This window comes from Branchiostoma lanceolatum, chromosome 16 (assembly GCF_035083965.1).
Source record: "Branchiostoma lanceolatum isolate klBraLanc5 chromosome 16, klBraLanc5.hap2, whole genome shotgun sequence".
Taxonomy (NCBI): domain Eukaryota; kingdom Metazoa; phylum Chordata; class Leptocardii; order Amphioxiformes; family Branchiostomatidae; genus Branchiostoma; species Branchiostoma lanceolatum.
In genome coordinates, this window is record NC_089737.1 from 13,009,029 (window position 1) to 13,027,178 (window position 18,150).

At 40.7% G+C, this 18,150-nt stretch overlaps 1 protein-coding gene across 2 annotated transcripts; it reads right to left on the minus strand.

Moving 5' to 3' along the window:
• Positions 1-5,910: 5,910 nt before the first annotated feature.
• On the minus strand, positions 5,911-18,029 carry LOC136421626 (catalase-like). Of its 2 annotated transcripts, XM_066409088.1 has the most exons (15): positions 17,862-18,029; positions 15,921-16,092; positions 15,645-15,741; positions 15,081-15,225; positions 12,419-12,469; positions 11,964-12,143; positions 11,530-11,640; positions 11,036-11,116; positions 10,501-10,653; positions 9,547-9,685; positions 8,806-8,902; positions 8,679-8,712; positions 8,185-8,292; positions 7,779-7,856; positions 5,911-7,284 (listed from the first exon to the last, which is right to left on the minus strand). In XM_066409088.1, exons 1-15 carry the CDS (start codon positions 17,919-17,921, stop codon positions 7,255-7,257), a joined length of 1,536 nt encoding a protein of 511 aa, XP_066265185.1. In that variant the 5' UTR covers positions 17,922-18,029; the 3' UTR covers positions 5,911-7,254. The 2 variants fall into 2 exon arrangements, with proteins under 2 accessions (XP_066265185.1, XP_066265184.1); XM_066409087.1 differs by lacking the exon at positions 8,679-8,712 and having other exon boundaries at positions 8,772-8,902; positions 17,862-18,028.
• Positions 18,030-18,150: the final 121 nt, after the last annotated feature.

Sequence of the window (18,150 nt, forward strand, 5' to 3'; positions counted from 1 at the left end):
ATCAGTTTTGCACATCATGAGAGAGCTTTGTTTCCGTGTTGTAGGATGAAATGACTCATCTTGAGAGAGCGACGAGAGTCAATTGTGAAGCTAAACTAACTCGACTTCACATCAATCAAACTGTTCGTCTAGCGGTTTGAATGGGAACGGCATACGCTTGGGAACCTCGAACTCCAGCTCCCCTATCTCCGGCTCCTCGTCCTCCGACTCCATCTCGTCGGGCTCAGCAGCCGTCTGTGCAGCCCCTGCTTTCAGCCGTGCTGTCGGATAATGAAGTCCAAACAGTTGCCCGTCCCCTCCATTTGCTGTGGAAAACAACTATTGTCAAACTTACGTGCTACTTTTTAACCATCGTCCTCTCATATATGCTTGCACCCAATGCATTTATTTCAAAGGGCACCTAAAGCAAAAATTTATTCGTAAAGACAATCTTGAGTTATAGCTGCAAATACACAGGCACCGCCAGTAGGAAATCCTTCACAGCGGTAAAGAATAGCGAACTAAATGTTTAAAAGTCGTACATTCGGGCAGAAGTTGAGCGGCCTTTCGTGGACTCTTGAACAGGGTGATGATGCAATTGTTGTCGCCGTGCGAGGCAAACACGACGTCACGCGAACCACCGCGCCTAGTCGGTTTCATCAGGAACACTCGTGGGTCGGCGGTTGTCGTGATGTCTTCGGCATGTACCGGATATGGATCAAAGCCTCCTTCCTGTCAGCAAATAACAAATTTTAAATCGACTCTGTTCCTCACATTTGGCTGAAATTCTTATCCCTCAAAACACCAATAGCTCCACAAAAAACATACATTTCTTTTCTTTCTTTCTTTCTTTCTTTCCTTCTTTCTTTCTTTCCTCCTTTCTTTCTTTCTTTCTTTCTTCTTGACTCTTGTTTTCTGTGGATTTGTACGGCCTCTGCTTGAATACGCTTGCCCTGTGTTTGGCATCCCGGCCTCGCTTCTGTGCAGTCCAGGTCCATAAAGTGAGTACAAAAGAGGGCATGTAAAGTCATACTACGTCAGAACTATGTAAACTATGACTTAGCGTTAGACCAACTGTCTCTGACCACCCTGTACCAAAGACGTATCGAGCTCTGTAGAAAATTTGCACTGTCTGTATCAAGTCTCACCCACTCATGCTAGCCGGTTGCCCCCTAGGCGTGAGGATATGCACGGTAGAGCGCTGAAGTCCAAAGGCAATTTCTCTCAATTCAGATGCAGAACCTCGAGGTTTAAGAACACCACGATGCCATTTTTGTACAGTTACTGAATAACTGATCTTGTTTGTTTGTACATAATGAAGTTTTGTAACTGTAAACCATGCCTTAATTCATTGTTTTTGTAGCTACAATGTGTGATTCTTTCGAGATCTTTATAACTGAAATAAACCAGTCATTCAATTCATTTCTTTCTTACCATCAAATTCAAGCGCAGTAGTGGTGGCCTCTGTGATTTTCGGGCGTAGAAGAACTTTGCAGACATCAAAAACTCGAGTACAACATAGGTCCCGGCGTAAGGTGGTGAACTTTTGTAGGTGTACACGTTCACACGCGCTGAAAACAAAATCAATGAAATACAGGAGAGAAATAAGTACAAAAGTAGGAACGATACTTTACTATAGATCAGCATGTCCACCTGTCCAGCCTCTATCATTGAACGTAAGCTCCAAATTGCAAAGTCTTACCGTAATTTCTGCCCTTTGCGGGGTATCTTACATTAAATTCATCAGTATAATTTCCTTCTTTTGCTGTTGATATGAAAATTTAGAGTTGTGATACTCTGACAGTTCTTTCTGTGAACTATTATAAAAGTGCCCGTGGCATGTAAATGATGCTAAATTATAATTTACTCGTACGGCCAGCAAATGTAAACTGTCCTGTTTGTTGCATGCGTGAAGAAGGGCATTTATTTCAAAGGAGAAGTAGTAAACTTGTGAGACTGCCCCTTACCTTTGTCAATGTTCCCCGGCGTCAGACGCTTTGCCCAAACCACCTGTCCTGTGGGTGTTCCATACTTCCCAGCTTTCTCAATGAGGCACCCGTAGGACTGGTTACATATCATGTTTACTTGGCGATTATAAAACTTAATCGGCTGGAAAAAAGGTTAATCGTCAGGACTAAAACGAATGGCGATAACTGGCGTGTGAGTGTGAGAGTGGGGTACAGGGTGTGTGACTACATACACATACAAAACTACTTTGTCAGTTCTAAATAGATAATAGAATAAGATATGACACTGGTTTGTGAACGTCCAGCTGTTCTGGTAACATACAATGTGCATCTATAGATATGCCACTATGTATTGTCTTGTTGCAATTTTTAATAAAGAATAAGGAATCTATAGATAAGATCTTCAAAAACAGATGTCTGCGTACGTGTCTATTTCACAAACAGACAAAACAAACAAAACACACACACACACACACACACACACACAGACACACACATGTACATGACACAAACAAACAATCAGAGACCAAGTCGATTCATACCTTTCCCTCCAACCCTTCTGACATGTCACCTGGAGGATTCGAATTTCCCCTGTCATAAACCTCCGTCTGGAAAAAGAAAACATGGTCAAAACGAATACCTTCGGATGGCTATGGCCAATACAAAGAACGCCACTCTCTTTGGTCCTCTTTTGAACGTACACACTGTGGCACGGGTGTACACGCACACACGTACATAGTATATATATACACACACACACACACACACACAAACACACACACACACACACACACACACGCACATCCACACACACACGCACACACACGCGCACACACAAACACACACACACAAACACACACGCAAAAACACACACACACACGCACAAACACACACGAACAAACACACACACACACACAAACAATCACACACAGACACAGAAACACACAGAGAGAGACACACACAGTGACGCACACAGGGACACACACACTGACATGTACTAGTACACAGTACTACACAATCACACACACACACACACAATCACACACACATAAAACAAACAAACGAACAATATATTAATCTATTCATTTATTTATTTATTTGTTTATTTATTTACTTATTCAGTCATTTATTCATTCATTCATTCATTCATTCATTCAATAAATCATACACATTAGCGGCTAAGTCAAGTCAAGTGGTGCTCACCTGTGCATGTGGCACCGGCTTTACGGCTTTCTTGGAAATACCATTCCCCATGACAACAGTCTGTGACGCACACTTGTTCCTCCTCATCAGCTCAGACTAGAACTCAGCACAGAAATGTGAGACCAACACTCTCACCCATGTTATATATCACACTCTTTATATACCTGGTCGTCGATCAAACAAACAGAACAATGCTGTGTCATGATCAGTATACAATCCCTTTAAGTGTAGAATATTACCACACATCGTCTCTATCCTTTACTCTCGATGGATGTCTCTATTCAATATTTCAATCTTTATCTATTTATCTTATCTCTATCTTCATCTTTATTGTTTGAGAAGGGGTGGGGTTTATACGGAGGAGGGGGATTTGTTCTTGGATGACCTCGAAAACCACTGAATTATGTATTACACCTTAGTTGCAATGTGTCAAAACATACCTCAAAAATGTTACTCATATATCATAAACACCACTTACATATACATGTATACACGAATTCCAACCTGTTTCTTTCATTAAATCTTTTGCTCGTCGTTTTTAAAGGAAGAACGTGTATTTTTGTCAATTCCTCTAACCCCACAAAACCATAATTCTATATACCTTAGTGTGGACCTTCTTTAACCTGACTAATCGAGTGTAAAGTCTTAAAATAGCAACAGGGGAAACAAGTCACCCAAGGGTGTAGTGAAGAAGAAAACTTACCTGATGTTCTCAGAAGCGGTATTAACACTAATGGCAAGCTACCAGGCTATATTTATACTGCCATCCCTGGCTCTGTTTATAAGTGTTTATAACGTTGATAAGGAACGCCCACTCTGACTAATACATGATTCTATATATATATACATGATGTCAGCGCACCCTTGGAAGACCAGTACATCAACATCAATACATACAAAAGAGAACACTATCTATACATGTGCGTTTAAGCTTTAGGCTTCAATACGGTACCCATCCGTAACGTGTCATTGACCTCTGCATCAATAGATACTTCAAAGAAAACCTTGAACAATCCGTCTGTGTTTAAAGGGCTTGAATAAAGGTGTGATTTAATAGGTGTAAATAAAGCTTGCGGCAAGTACAAGTAAAGTTGCTGACATTGGTCACCACAAGACGTCTCCTCAGTATCCAATGGTGACATGTCCAAACAAGAATCTAAAATACTGAATTGAAATTATATAATGATAAGCTGATTTTCTTCATCTGCATTTTGATCATTCTATGTTTGACAAATTCGTCTCAACCTATATTCTTAAATCAACATTACCAAGGGACGAGAAAAAGGGTCGAACCTAAGGCTATGAAACGGAGATTGGCGCCGCCCTATACACCTCATGGTGTGGGAGGACTTGAACTAACTTAACTGATGTATTATTAGTTTTAAAACTCATGTATTATTAGATTAGTATAATATAAGAAGTCCTGTCACAATATGTATTTTATTGTGACTCTTATATTTGAATGTCTGTACATTTTACTTTGCCTGAAAGGGTATGAATGTACAGTAAAGGTCATCATCCATTCATTAAACATTCATATGATAGCTTCGTCAATCAAACGAACAGAACAATGCTGTGGCAGTATACAATACCCAGTTTGCATTCCGCAGCCCACGTGACCATTTAACCGGCAGTTACTGTGCCATGCTAGTCTTGAGGTGTACCACTTCAGGTATTACTTACTGTATCAATACGTACAATTTCGCTTGTCTTGAAACCTTTTACTGAATTTGTCTGTGATTTTAAACCGTTAAGTATGTCAGTGTTGTATGTTAGCATGACACTGTATGATAGTCTATGTGATTTTTTTTATGTACAGAACATGTAATTCAGCTCTTGGGCTACCAAATGTTTTTGTTTGAATATAAACCCAATATCATCATTATTACAATACACGTTAAAAGTATAGAATACTATATGTACCCACCATCCAATCTGGGCTTGCCATACAACGTCTTTACTCATTACTTTTGATGGATGCCTCTATTCAGTATTCCAATCTCTATCTATTTATCTGATCTTTATCAACATGCGGAAATATGCATATTGTGCGCACATATCAAATGAATGTGCACACACCCATGACAAAAGCGGCTTTTGTTTGAGAACGGGTGGGGTTCATATGGAGGAGGGGGGATTTGTCCTTAGATGACCTCGAAAACCACTGGGGATTTGTCATTGATGACCTCGAAAACCACTGGAAGTAGTTTCTAGTCAATTCTATATATTCAGTGGCGTTGCTTGGCGCAAAGGTGTGGTGTTCGGCCTGGAACCTAGAGGTCCAGGGTTCGAATCCTCTGAACGCATGATTAATATTCCCCTTCTGCACTTCTGTACTCCCCACACCGAAGGTGCATAAGGCGGCGCCCATCTCCATTTCTGTAGCCCTGGGCCACACAACTTTTTGTGCAAGTCACTACAGCAGGGGGCTAGTCCACTGGTAGTGAAGTGTGTTTAACTTCCATACCCTTCCCCAAATGCTGAGTGCTAAGCAGAGAAAGCAGTATGTACCATTTTTTTAGTCTTTGGGATGACCCGGCCGGGGTTCGAACTCACGACCTACCGCATGCAAGGCGAACACTCTACCCACTAGGCCATTGCACCGGTCCTAAAGGCCTTCTGCACTTGGGAAACATGAATTACCTCACTTCACTCAGGTGGAACAATTAAGAGAGGACATGGCCAACACACTACATGATTAATATCCAAGTAACATCAATTCGCATGCACAGGAAACAACAACAACATTTACAACTGAAAATTTCGGCAGAGCAGGATTTTATTTGGCAGAATTTTGTGAAAAAAACTCAGAAAATTGTATTGTAAAGGATAAAGTTTTACACCACTGTGTGGCATCTCAAAATGGGCCTGTGACATAAAGATTCAAACTGTGGTTGACAAGCATGAATAGGAGAAGGTAAATTCACCTGGAAAGTTTTTAATATATTTAGAAGACGTACAAATGAATGAATGAATGAATGAATGAATGAATTTGCTTTAAAATTTACAGAATATGTATTCAGCTAAAAATAATATATCGGTGAAGAAAGATTTTCATCATCCACATTTTTCTAATGACCTGAATTAATTATTTTGTATCTAATCGAACTGTAAGCTAGGAAGAATTAAAAATGTTAGCTAGGAAGAATTAAATTTGTCACAGTCATTTAAAATTCAATGACAAGATTCTAGTACATGTATCCTATACAATGATCCAACATGTTTTCTCCTGTCAAATTTTTCGTACTTTCACCACATATTACTGTTTTCCCAAGAACAATTTCTGCTGCATCAATGTACAATTGATCATGTACCACATAGACTGGTCCACCCAAAATACATGTTGTATCATATTCAAGATTTGAAAATAAAGAAAAGACACATTATCTACTATTATTATAATAGTAATCTCAAGAGGTGATGCATATTGTAATTATTTTACATCAATTAGTGTCTGTAAAGCAGATATAGCAAAATCTCAGTTATTTCTTCGTGACAATCTGACACATAGTTTTGATAATTACAGGAAATTGAAAGGCAGTACAGGCTCTTTTTGCATCATTTTGGAATGATCTTCCATTCCTACAACCTACAAGTAGATTTGGCAACCTTAAATCTGCAAGCCAGCTGTTGGCCTTATACCCAGGTAATATGCAGTAGGATTACAATTGATGACACATTGATAAAGGTTAGACATCCAGGTAGTAAGATACACAGTACAAAAGTTGCTTAAGCAACAGGATAAGTCTTGTAAACGTTCAGACGTTTCAGACAGCATCCACCGGCTATCTTTGCCACTTTGCCACTGATGAAAGATAGCAGTTAGTGTCTGAAACATCTGACCATTTAAAAACTTATCCAGTTCCTTGAGTAACTTTTGCATTGTGTACACAGGTACATGTATTTGATGACGTTTGTCCATCCTAATCAATGAAGAATACATTGCCTTTGATATCATTGTTGTATATTAAGATTCACACTATTTCGCAAAGTGTTATATGCAGTTTGCAGATGTGGAAGCCTGATGCATCTCTCACTGTCTCCCCTTCACTGGTCCATACTGTTCGGTGTTGTGTCCAGTGTTGTGATTTTGCCTTGGCCAAGCTTACAGCTGGGCAGACACACTGGAGGAGGCCTAAAGAGGGAAGGAAAAAAAATTGTCTTTAGAACTTGAATTTGCACACAAGTTTTCTGCTCTACTGTCCATCTAAATTTCATTAGGTGTAGCATGCTCTGATCTAAATTATCTAATAGAAGTGTGGTTACTGGAACTAAATATTGCATCAACTTTTATTTTTTATGAAATATTTAATCATCACACACAACAAAAGCTTTTGAGAAGCTCTGTGTCTCTTCCTCAACCCGGTAAGTCAGATCTCATCTTGAGTTCTTGTGTCATGTGACTAATGATGTTTTCAAAGTTTTTAAGGAAAAAGCACATCTCTTGCCAGATAAAGTGAACCAAATGAAAATTTGATTAGAGTAACATTTCAGATGCAGACACAATGCTGTAAGCTTAAAGGTGGTAATCTATGTCTACTACATATTTTGGCCTCTTCCTTATTAGAGTGCATGTGACATAGTATAGTTGTTTATCTGATTTTGTTTGTTTGTTTGTTTGTTTGTTACCTTGGCAGCGTTGTACTTGTCCAACCTCTCCTGAAGACGACGGCCAAACTCAGGATCACACTGGGCGAAGTTCTTCACCTAAAAACGCAAAAGAAACAAACTTGAAAACTGCAGCTGTCAAAGACATGTATATGTACATGCGATGTAGTAACATCCATAAATCTACAAAAAAAGGTACAAAGCTTATAGTTTTGCTCACTGTTTGGTAGCCAAAATAGGTAATTAATATGTAATTTTTTGTACTTTTCTAGTGCTTACTCTAATAGAAAATCTACAGGCCAATATGCAATATAGGCATTTATAACCTACACATACATGTAGTTGTGACATAATTTTAAAATTTACTACACGCTCATTTGCATATCAAGTGCTCATTTGCATATTAGGGAAAGATGATTGTTCTTACAGCCCTCTTCTGCAGGAACTCCTGTGCGGCAGTCATGTGAGAGGCAAGGTTGTCCACCAGGTGTTCACGGTCGTACTCACTCAGAACCTTCTGCCAGAATGTTCCAACCTGCAAGAGAACAACAGGTGTAAATAACTCATTCATTTAAGCCCCTAGCAATATGATAAGCAGACAGACAAAAGTTACAATCTTTTAAAATCTCAGAAACCTGCACTATTCTTTTAGCTACTCTTCCACTGGTCATAACAGAGAAGACAGTATAGTATAGACAGATTTAGTTACTGGGAAAATTTGTCTATCTCTTTTTAACAAGTACAATGAAGAGCAAACCACGGCTTAACATCCCGTCTTATGGACTCTGTTTCCAGTGTGTATGTCAGGTGAGTGACACAGCTGGGATTTTCATGGTTTCTTGGTCCAAAGGCAGGGACACTAACCAAAAGACCATGCACGATACTAGACTAGTGTGAATAGAAATGACAGTTCTGTCAGACCTGTGTGAAGTTGTCCTCGTCAGCAGTGTTGTACCTCTGCGGTAATGTTAAGAACCACAAGGTGGCTCTGCATGAACAGAAAGTGACACTGACCTGTGTGAAGTTGTCCTCGTCGGCAGTGTTGTACCTCTGCAGGTCTCCTGTAACAGCGATGGCCGGGGGTGCGATCTTCTCGTCCTGTTCAGGCCCAGAGAAACTGTTAGGGTAGTAGTTGGGGGCTCCAGCTATAACAAACAAGAAAAAGGTTTCAGAGTTAGATATCAAAATGACAACTGAAAAATATGTTGCTTAATCAAGTGTCAGTCTACATGATACGTTTAAGAATGGCATTGACTTTAGATGTATCATAGTATGAAATATCTTTTATTCTGAGTGAGTGGATCAAACAGTTTTCAAACCCTACAGTCTGGTCTTAGGTAGCTTAGGTTTATTGGAAACGGATGAAAATGGATATACGCAGATGTCATCCATATATCATGTCGGTGTGGCCTAGCTGTACAAAGCTAGCACCTAAAGACAGTTTACTGGTATTGCGAAACAAAACAAAAGGAGAGTAATCTTGATCCAGTTTAGCTCACTGAAGAGCTATTCTTCCAATGGTCGTGACAGAGAAGACAGACGCTATGTACAGTATTTACAGGTTCATTGTACCGGGGAAATCCCCTAGCTCTTTTGGACAAGCACATTATGAACAGTGGGCCACAGCTTAACGTCCCGTCCTAAGGACTGCGACCCTTTCCGGTAGCGTGCATGTCAGGTGGGTGACACAGCCAGGATCGAACTCGCAGCTTCTAGTTTCAGAGACAAGATTGCTAACCACTGGACTACACACGCTGCATTATAAAACAAACAAAATGGCTGTCCTCACCCTGGTTGTCGTCCACACACTGCGGACCGTCGCGCTGGTAGTTGGTGACGCGGGCACGGTACGGACAGTTGACAGGGATCTGTAGGTAGTTGCTGCCCAGGCGGTGGCGGTGGGTGTCTGAGTAGGAGAACAGACGACCCTAAAGAGAGAAGAGACAATAATAATCAGGATCTTCTGTTAGTAATAACTCACTCTCACTCGCTCATGACCCATGACCTCAGTGGTCGTAGGGGCGTCATGACAGCCAGCCGCAATGATCCTTGCCCATCCTGTTCTGTCCTTGGCCTCTCTGATCAGTTGTGTAGCGCTCAGGCCAGTCCATGTCTTGATGTTGTAGTAACAACTATGAAGTATTATTAGTGGGGGGATCTTCTGTTAGCAAAGACAGTGGCAGTAGGTGTCAGAGTAGGAGAACAGGCGACCCTGGGGGGAGAGAGAACAAATTGTTAAGATGTACGCATGTCTGTAATCTATTTGCAGAGCTTGAATTACTGGGCACATGTGTACTTTAACTTTTGGGTAGTGATGTCCCCCATTAGCTATTATGGCTAGGAGTCATTTTTGTGACGTCACAACCCATTTCTTTATCAATTTTTGTCTAATCAAAGAGCACAAACTTAAGGTAGACTTGATTTAAAGATTACATCTATAAGATCTTTTCAGAAAAGACGAAATTTTTAAAATGGGTGTCCGAGTACAAAAATAGGCGACCCTGGGTGAGGGAGAACCACAAACATCTTGGACTGTCTAAACCCATACAGATTTTGAAATACTAAACGCATTTACTGTTAACTAACCAAAAAAGTTGACAATTTTCCTCGGAGTCCTTGAATCTACTCAAGCATGATCATGACTACCTCCTAATTCCTTTTCCATTTTTGGTAGTGTTGGTATAGCAGCTAGTACAGAAACCAAAGTAACTCATGCAAATAATCTACCCATTTGATGACATACCTGCAGCATCTTGTCTGGGCTGGCCTCGATGCCGGGGACCATGTGGATGGGGCTGAAGGCGATCTGCTCCACCTCAGCAAAGTAGTTCTTAGGGTTCCTGTTCAGGACCATCTTCCCTACGGGGATCAGGGGGAACTCTCCCTGGGGCCAGACCTACATGTGGGAATGGGGGCGCAACAGTTTTAACTGTTAAAACATGGTACATGTAATATAGGACTGATTGTAGCTGCAGGGTGTCCAGGCTACTGTAGCAGCAGAACACAGTGGACTACTACTACTACTAACAACATGCATCTAATATATAATCTCCAAGCAGATCTATCGGTGGCAACAAGTATCCAAAGACACCGAAGCTTCGGATACTGCTTCAATGCCACCGATAGATCTGCTTGGAGAATGGTAGTATCATAGGGGTGGGGAGGGGGGAAAAAATTAACATTTATTAGTTTATGTCCGAGAAATAGAGAGGCAACAGTAAACATGGTAAGTTGTGTTAAATCACACACAAATATATAAATAAGGACACAGCACTGACCTTGGTAAGGTCGAATGGGTTGAATCTGAACTTCTCAGCCTCTTCAAAGGTCATGACCTGAATCTTCAGGGTCCAGGAGGGCTGTGAAAATATAAATGTAAAAATGCACAACATAATGATTTTATTTCCCTTTTTATTTCTATCCTATTTGAATTCATCACAATTTGAAGGGTGGGTTGGTGTATAAACACCTCTACAAGCTCCCCTCCCGCTAAGCGATAGCACTAGTATGCATTCTGACATGGCATGATGTTTTTTTCACAAAAATGACACTGACATCTTCTACTTAAAGAGAAAGTCAATGAATATGAAACTGACCAGTACTGTGCGCCTTTTTTTTGGTTGTTGTAGTGCAAGAAAGGCAAATAAAGTCAAAACTGCCTAAGTAAGAAGACCACTCAGGGGACAGACAAAATCTGATCTAAAAATGTGGACAGGTGGTTACTATCAATAATAGAAACCCAAACATTGGGTTAAACATCTCAGGTACTCACATAGTTGCCTTCAGCGATGGCATTGAAGAGGTCACGACCTGCGTAGTCGGGGTCACTGCCCGCCAGGTCATCGGCCTGCTGTCTGGTGAAGTTCTTGATGCCCTGGTCAGTCTGTAGGAAACAAGAACTATTGTTTACGCTTGGGTTGGGCATCCCGCAATTTCACGTTCTTGTAACTACACTCCTACAGTACAAAGCTTGCATGCTATACCTAAAGTGAAGGAATTTTACCAGTTATGTGAAATCGAACAAACAAGAATATCTGACTCCTTAGTCTTCCACCTTCCAGGAAAACTTACAGTACACTGTCTCATTGTTCTTGTTGACCATCTGTCTATACAAGCGCATCACAAAAAAAGAGTACCGAAAATCCCTAATTTGCCAGTAAAACTAGGCCCTTAATCAGACATCAGCCATAATCCTAACTCTCCCACCTTCCAGTGGAACTTGCAGTACACGGCCTCGTTGTCCTTGTTGACCATTTTGAAGGTGTGGCTGCCGTAGCCGTTCATGTGGCGGTACCCGTTGGGCGTGCCGCGGTTGGAGAAGAGGAACGACACCTGGTGACACGTCTCCGGACGCAGCGAGATGAAGTCCCAGAACATGTCAGGGTCCTGGAATGTGGATTTGATAATTATATTACATGCAATAAACAACAAAATTCATGTCCCAAAAATATTCCTACCCTTGTAAACTTGTTGTTTTTCTCAAGAATGAAAGGTAGTTAAAACAGTGACATTTGGACCATCTCTTATCATAAGTTCTTACATTGAGTACGTTTAATTTCTTGGAGTTAACGTATATATATAGTTAAAGCAAATCAGTGCAACAATTAGTCATGATTGTGAATGTACCATATTCTAACTGGACAAGTTCTCTTTTACTATACCTTGAGGTGGGTTGCAGGGTTCCTCTTCTGGGTGTGAATGAAACTGGGGAACTAGAAAAAAATTAGAGCAGTCATTAATTTAAAACCAGAAAAACCTTTTGTCATGTCCTGTATGACTTGTATGTTGTGTCCACAATATCTTGTCAGAATGATAAAATAGACACATTTTTGCCAATGAATGTGAAAAATATTAAGTTATATCAAACATAAATACATATGCACATTGTACAGGGAGCACAAAAATACAAGGAGAGAGAGAGACAGGCAGGGAGAGAGAGAGAAAAGGAGAGACACATGTAGGCAGAGAGAGAGACAGAGAAAAAAGGAGTGACAGAGAAAGAGACTAGAAAGGCAACATTTGCGAGCAAATACAGCATGTTTAGCCATACTCCTCGCCATGCAAAAAATGGACTCTCCCCAAATAACAATGGACCATTCTAAAATACTTGCACTAAAAAAATGAATCACCCCAGTCCAAAACTGAGTCTTCCAGTAGCACCTCAACACAATATGGACCAGTCCACAACCATATCCACTAATTGATTAACACTTCTGCTAAAGAATGGACTTTTTCATAATCATTCCAGCTCAAAATTGAAAGAAATAATTAAAGAATCCTCCCCTTGCAAGAATGGGATATTCCGTGCCATTTCCATGTAAACCAGTCGAAAAATATCCGCTGAAAATTACACTCTTGCGCATAATCAACCCAGTTCAAAATTGAATTAAAAAAGATCAGCCCCAGGGAAGAATGAAGTTTTCCATAGTATACATATGAAGATTTGACAGGAGACGAAGGAAATGACCAAAAACAACATATTTGGGTCAATTCAAAGTCACCGAGAGGGTTTTAATATAATATTTGTAATATGTTTGAACTATTTTGATTAAAAGAATGTCTAAGTCACAACAGTTCTAAAGTGTTCAAACAATTAGAATTGAAACTTATAACATGTTTGAACTCATTTCACATACGTTGGAAACATTTCGAACGTAACTACACAAAAATCTCTTTATTTAGAACAGTTTCAAACCATCTATCCAAATGTTTCAATGTTCGAACAATTTGTAACAAAAGATTTTCACAATTGCCCTCATAAACGAAGGTGCTAAGTCCTCCTGTGTGTTTCTGCCTATTTTCGGTGGCCGCGCTAGACCACCAGCGGATTTGTTTTGACGGAGCGTCACCCGCGCGCGACGATGTACACTGTTCGGCACCGCTAATATCCGGCATTTTCCCGCTCCAAAACACTCCACAAGACCCACGTTTTTAGTGTTTTGCCTCTTGTGCAACACGATTCGATTTGCATTACTAACGGGACGAAAATGATAGAAAAAATTCACCCCGTCCCGGCGTCCGTCCCAAAAACATGAACGACATGAAAATATATTTTCTTACAGATTCAATCACAAAAATCAACAGCATGGGATTCCAAATTTTCGCAACGGCCGACCATTTATCATGGTTGAACTTCCTTCCAAGGCGTGCGATAGATAAACATTCCCGGCACATAATAGTCACTAGTACCAGACTAACGCAAGCTCATGATGATAATAGGGAGAAAGTTTGTCAGTGAAGTTTGGCCACCAGAGGGTACATTCATTTAACGTTACAAGCTAGCGCAAAGGGGCGAATCATTGACCTTACCGGGGACTGACTCTACTGGCCTAATCATTCCTTTTTTGCCGAATTCTACGATCCATACGCCCGTACGTAGGACATGTAGGAAGGCACCGCCTACCACCCGCCTTTGATCATGTATGAAGTCGGCGGCAGAGAGAGATCATCAATCAATTTTGACAGGAGTGTCGCGCCAGTCTGAGGAGAAACGATCTCCCGTGTTGTGTTGAAGAATTTGGAGTTTGAAAATATCTGGAATAACTAATGCTAGAATAAACATTCACAAAATCATTGATTTAACTTGTTTTCTGTTATAAAATTTCCTAAACTGCAATTTAACCACTGAGTTTAAGGGAACATGGTGTTTTCCCGATAATCACGTTAAATGTTTATGTCCGGTCTTTCCTCCTCGTAAGCAAACTTCAAGCTTGGCCAGGTGCAAGGCACTCGGGGTCAATGACCTGTAGGTCATATGTAGTATTGAAAGTGACAGAAGTGGCAAATATTGTCAAGAATGCCCAAAATAAATCGTTTTGAATATATGTATGCCAAAAATGGGAATGTAGTCCTTTAAATATTTGTTCAAGCCACATATACAGCAAATTTCAGGTCATTCGGTTGAAATACAAGGGCGCAGGAGGCCAAGATATGCTAAAAATAGCCTAAAAACCTCAATAAAATCACTTTCAAGGTCAATATCAAAAAAAGGAAAAGAACGTACATTGGTTTTTGCCTACATTACCTCTGTACCAAATTTCAGGTCATTTGGTCAAAAAATGACAGAGATGAATCGATTTGAAGATTTGACAGGAGAAGAAACATGAGAGAAAACAATATGTTGAGCCATACTTATGGCTAAACATAAAAAAAGGAGAAAGAGAGGCAGGCAGAGAGAGGGACAGAGAGAGAGAAGAGGGAAAAAGAGAGATCTAGAGAGACCTACAAGTATAAATCCTTTGGAACTGGTCCTTAGTTGAGAGACAATGTTGCTTAGCTGACAGACAGGAAAAACGTGCAATAGAACAAGACACGTTTCCCTACCAGAATGGGGTCGCGGATGAAGAAGATAGGCGTGTTGTTCCCCACCAGATCCCAGTTTCCGTCCTCGGTGTACATCTTCACGGCGAAACCGCGGGGATCGCGAGCCGTGTCAGCGGAACCAGACTCCCCGCCAACAGTGGAGAACCTGGGAGATCACATGTACATGGGTCATATTCAATTTCTTCTATTTGAAACAGTTAGTTCTGGAAGGTGCTATTTTATGTCCAGCCAGGAGTATTAAGCCATAATCATGTCAGCTTCAAAGCTAAATGCATATATAAGGATAATAATCATGATAATGTATGCCAATTTTCATTTTGTTTCAAATTTTTGTAATCCATGTATGTGTATGGATATATATCTAAGGATTTCTTAGGACTTAATGATTTTGAATTTATCAGAACTTCAATAATGTAATCTATATCTTTGTTACAATTTTTTCGGAACATTTCCTCTTTCGTCATGACTTCAATGGAAAATTGCCATCATGCCGATGTGAGCTTCTCATGAATGAATAAAAACTCAAACAAACAAACAAAATGGTATTTTACTCATTTTCTGTACCTGATGCCCAGAGGTGTCCTCTTCCCCACATGTTCAAACGGCTTGGCCTTACAGTACTGGCTGATATCATGGGTGCACTCAAAGTACCCAAATGCACCTGTAGGGGCAGAACAGAACAAGTTTTACACATGTTTGCAGAAAATACTGTCTGAAAGTGAAGTTATCATGACTCCCTACTGTAAATCTTTGCAGAGGTTTTGTTAAGTCAGTTTTCTGGACTATACTGTTTTTTAAATTCAATTTAGGTTAGACATCCAGGAAAGAAACAAAACTGACCGTGTCCCTTAGCATGCACCACCCTCTCCGGGATCCTCTCCCTGTTGAAGTGAGCCATCTCGTCCGTGTAGGTGAAGTCCTGCATCAGCATCGGCCCCCGCGGGCCCACCGTCAGCACCGCCAGCTTGTTGTCCACAGGAGCACCCGTCCCCGTGGTAACGGTGGAAACATTCTGTCTCCCCAAAAAACACAAAACTGTTAAGTCTAAATGCGGATTTAAAATCACATAACAAATCTATGTAGCCAAACCTGTACAAATGACCACCTCTAGTACATAAGGATTACCTGGCAATTTATATTTAGAAAAATGTCATGTACATTAGTCACCACCTCTACTTAAGGACCCCCTGGCCAATGTGACTACTTTTTGGGTGGTCCCTTAGGTAACTTTTTCCATTGCCACAAGCATCAAAATTTGAGAAGTCTGTCTATTAGTGACCACCTGTTCATATGCACAAGATTTTATCGGTCCCCTGAGTGGTCTTCTAGGCCAAGTTCGACTGTATGTACATGTCCTAATTAGTTTGATTTTTGTTCAATAGAACTTCTATTAAAGTTTGGTAACACTTCTATTAGAAGTGTTACCAAACTTTAATAGACTAGTGAGACTTGCAGTTTACTTAAACTGAATTTATTTTTGTGGGTACTAATGTAAAAACCCAAAGGGGCGAGTACGCTGCTCCCGGGATTCGAACTCACGCCGATCCCAATCCGCACGGCTTGGGAATTCAACACGCTAACCACTAGGCTTAAAGGTCCGGACCCGTTGTAACAGTGGGGATCAACCTCCACTAACTGACCAGTCTTCCTGGTACGGACCTTTTAGCCTAGTGGTTAGCGCGTTGATTTCCCAAGCCGTGCGGATCGGGATTGGCGCGGGTTCTAATCCCGGGAGCAGCGTACTTGCCCCTTTGGGTTTTTACAGTGGTTCCCACGCCGGGAATCGAACCCAGGCCTTGGCGGTGAGAGTGCCAAATCCTAACCACTAGACCACTGTAGGAGGAGAAAGGAGGTTTTTGTCATGTTTTAAATTCGTGCTTTGCTGACTTTCAACAGCACTTGCTTTATCCCCATTTTAACAATCTACCTTTCCCCCCAATTTACTCCTTATTTAACAGTTACAGGTAGGTGTCCTTCCATAAACGACCTAGAGAACAATATTGAGGTCACCTTACGAAACAGCTTTGTTGACTTTTCCCACTTAAATAAATTGTTGACATGACGTCTAGATCTTACTCCAACAAAAACGTACTGTCACTCACTAAGTACTGTACAAATGTACATGTATACCATACATGGCACCTACAACACAAATTATATGTGCCACTCCTATATTTCTACTAGTAGTGAAACCTTAAAAGTCTTAAGAGCAACTACTACTTTGTCTGCTTCCAAGTCAACAACACGAAGACCTACATTATGGGACATCTTCCAGTTTTACCTTCAAACTGCTAGAAAACAATATATTTGACATAACTGTCATTTCCAATAGTTTCTAGGACTACAATTTCTTCAGGTTGTAACCAATGACATTAAATCAGTATCTGTAATGATATAAACATATCAACTTTGATCTAGTTTTAGTAACCTCCTTGTATCACGTAAGACTACAGGTCAGACCAAGTACCTCCTTGGTCAGACTGACCTTTGTACACACAGACAGGTTGTTATGTAAAAAAAAAAATAGGGGGGAGGGGGGCGTAAATTTGCAAACAACACTCTAGTATAGAAATGCTGGCCTACGGTTGAGAAAAAAACACTGTCAACCGCATGTTTAATCTGTGGCAAAGGTAAAAGGCAAATCACTACTTTGACCGAACGAACTCTAGTTCGAAGTCCACTGTTTTTGCACAGTGCGCAACTTTACGCTTGCGATCAACACCTTAAAATTATTTTCCGACGGATAAAACAACAAAACCTTACACTGCCAGGACGCCTTACCCCATTCTGAAGCTTCTTAAACTCTTCCAGCTGGTTGCCGGCCTTGTCCCTTCCTGCCATGGTGCTGAGATTTCTCAAGATGTGTATAAAACGTCTTCTGAGTTTTCAAGTCTGCTACTGACTTCTTCGCTCGAGCTCGTACCACCTAAGTTCACCCGGGTCAACAGCTCGGCGCTGATTGGTCAATTTGAGAATTAATTAGAGAGGCGGGGCTCCTTTCCCGGATGTAGCTGTTCAACTGTTTCTATTTAGTGCCTATCCTTTTTCAATTGTACAAGTTTTCTACCAA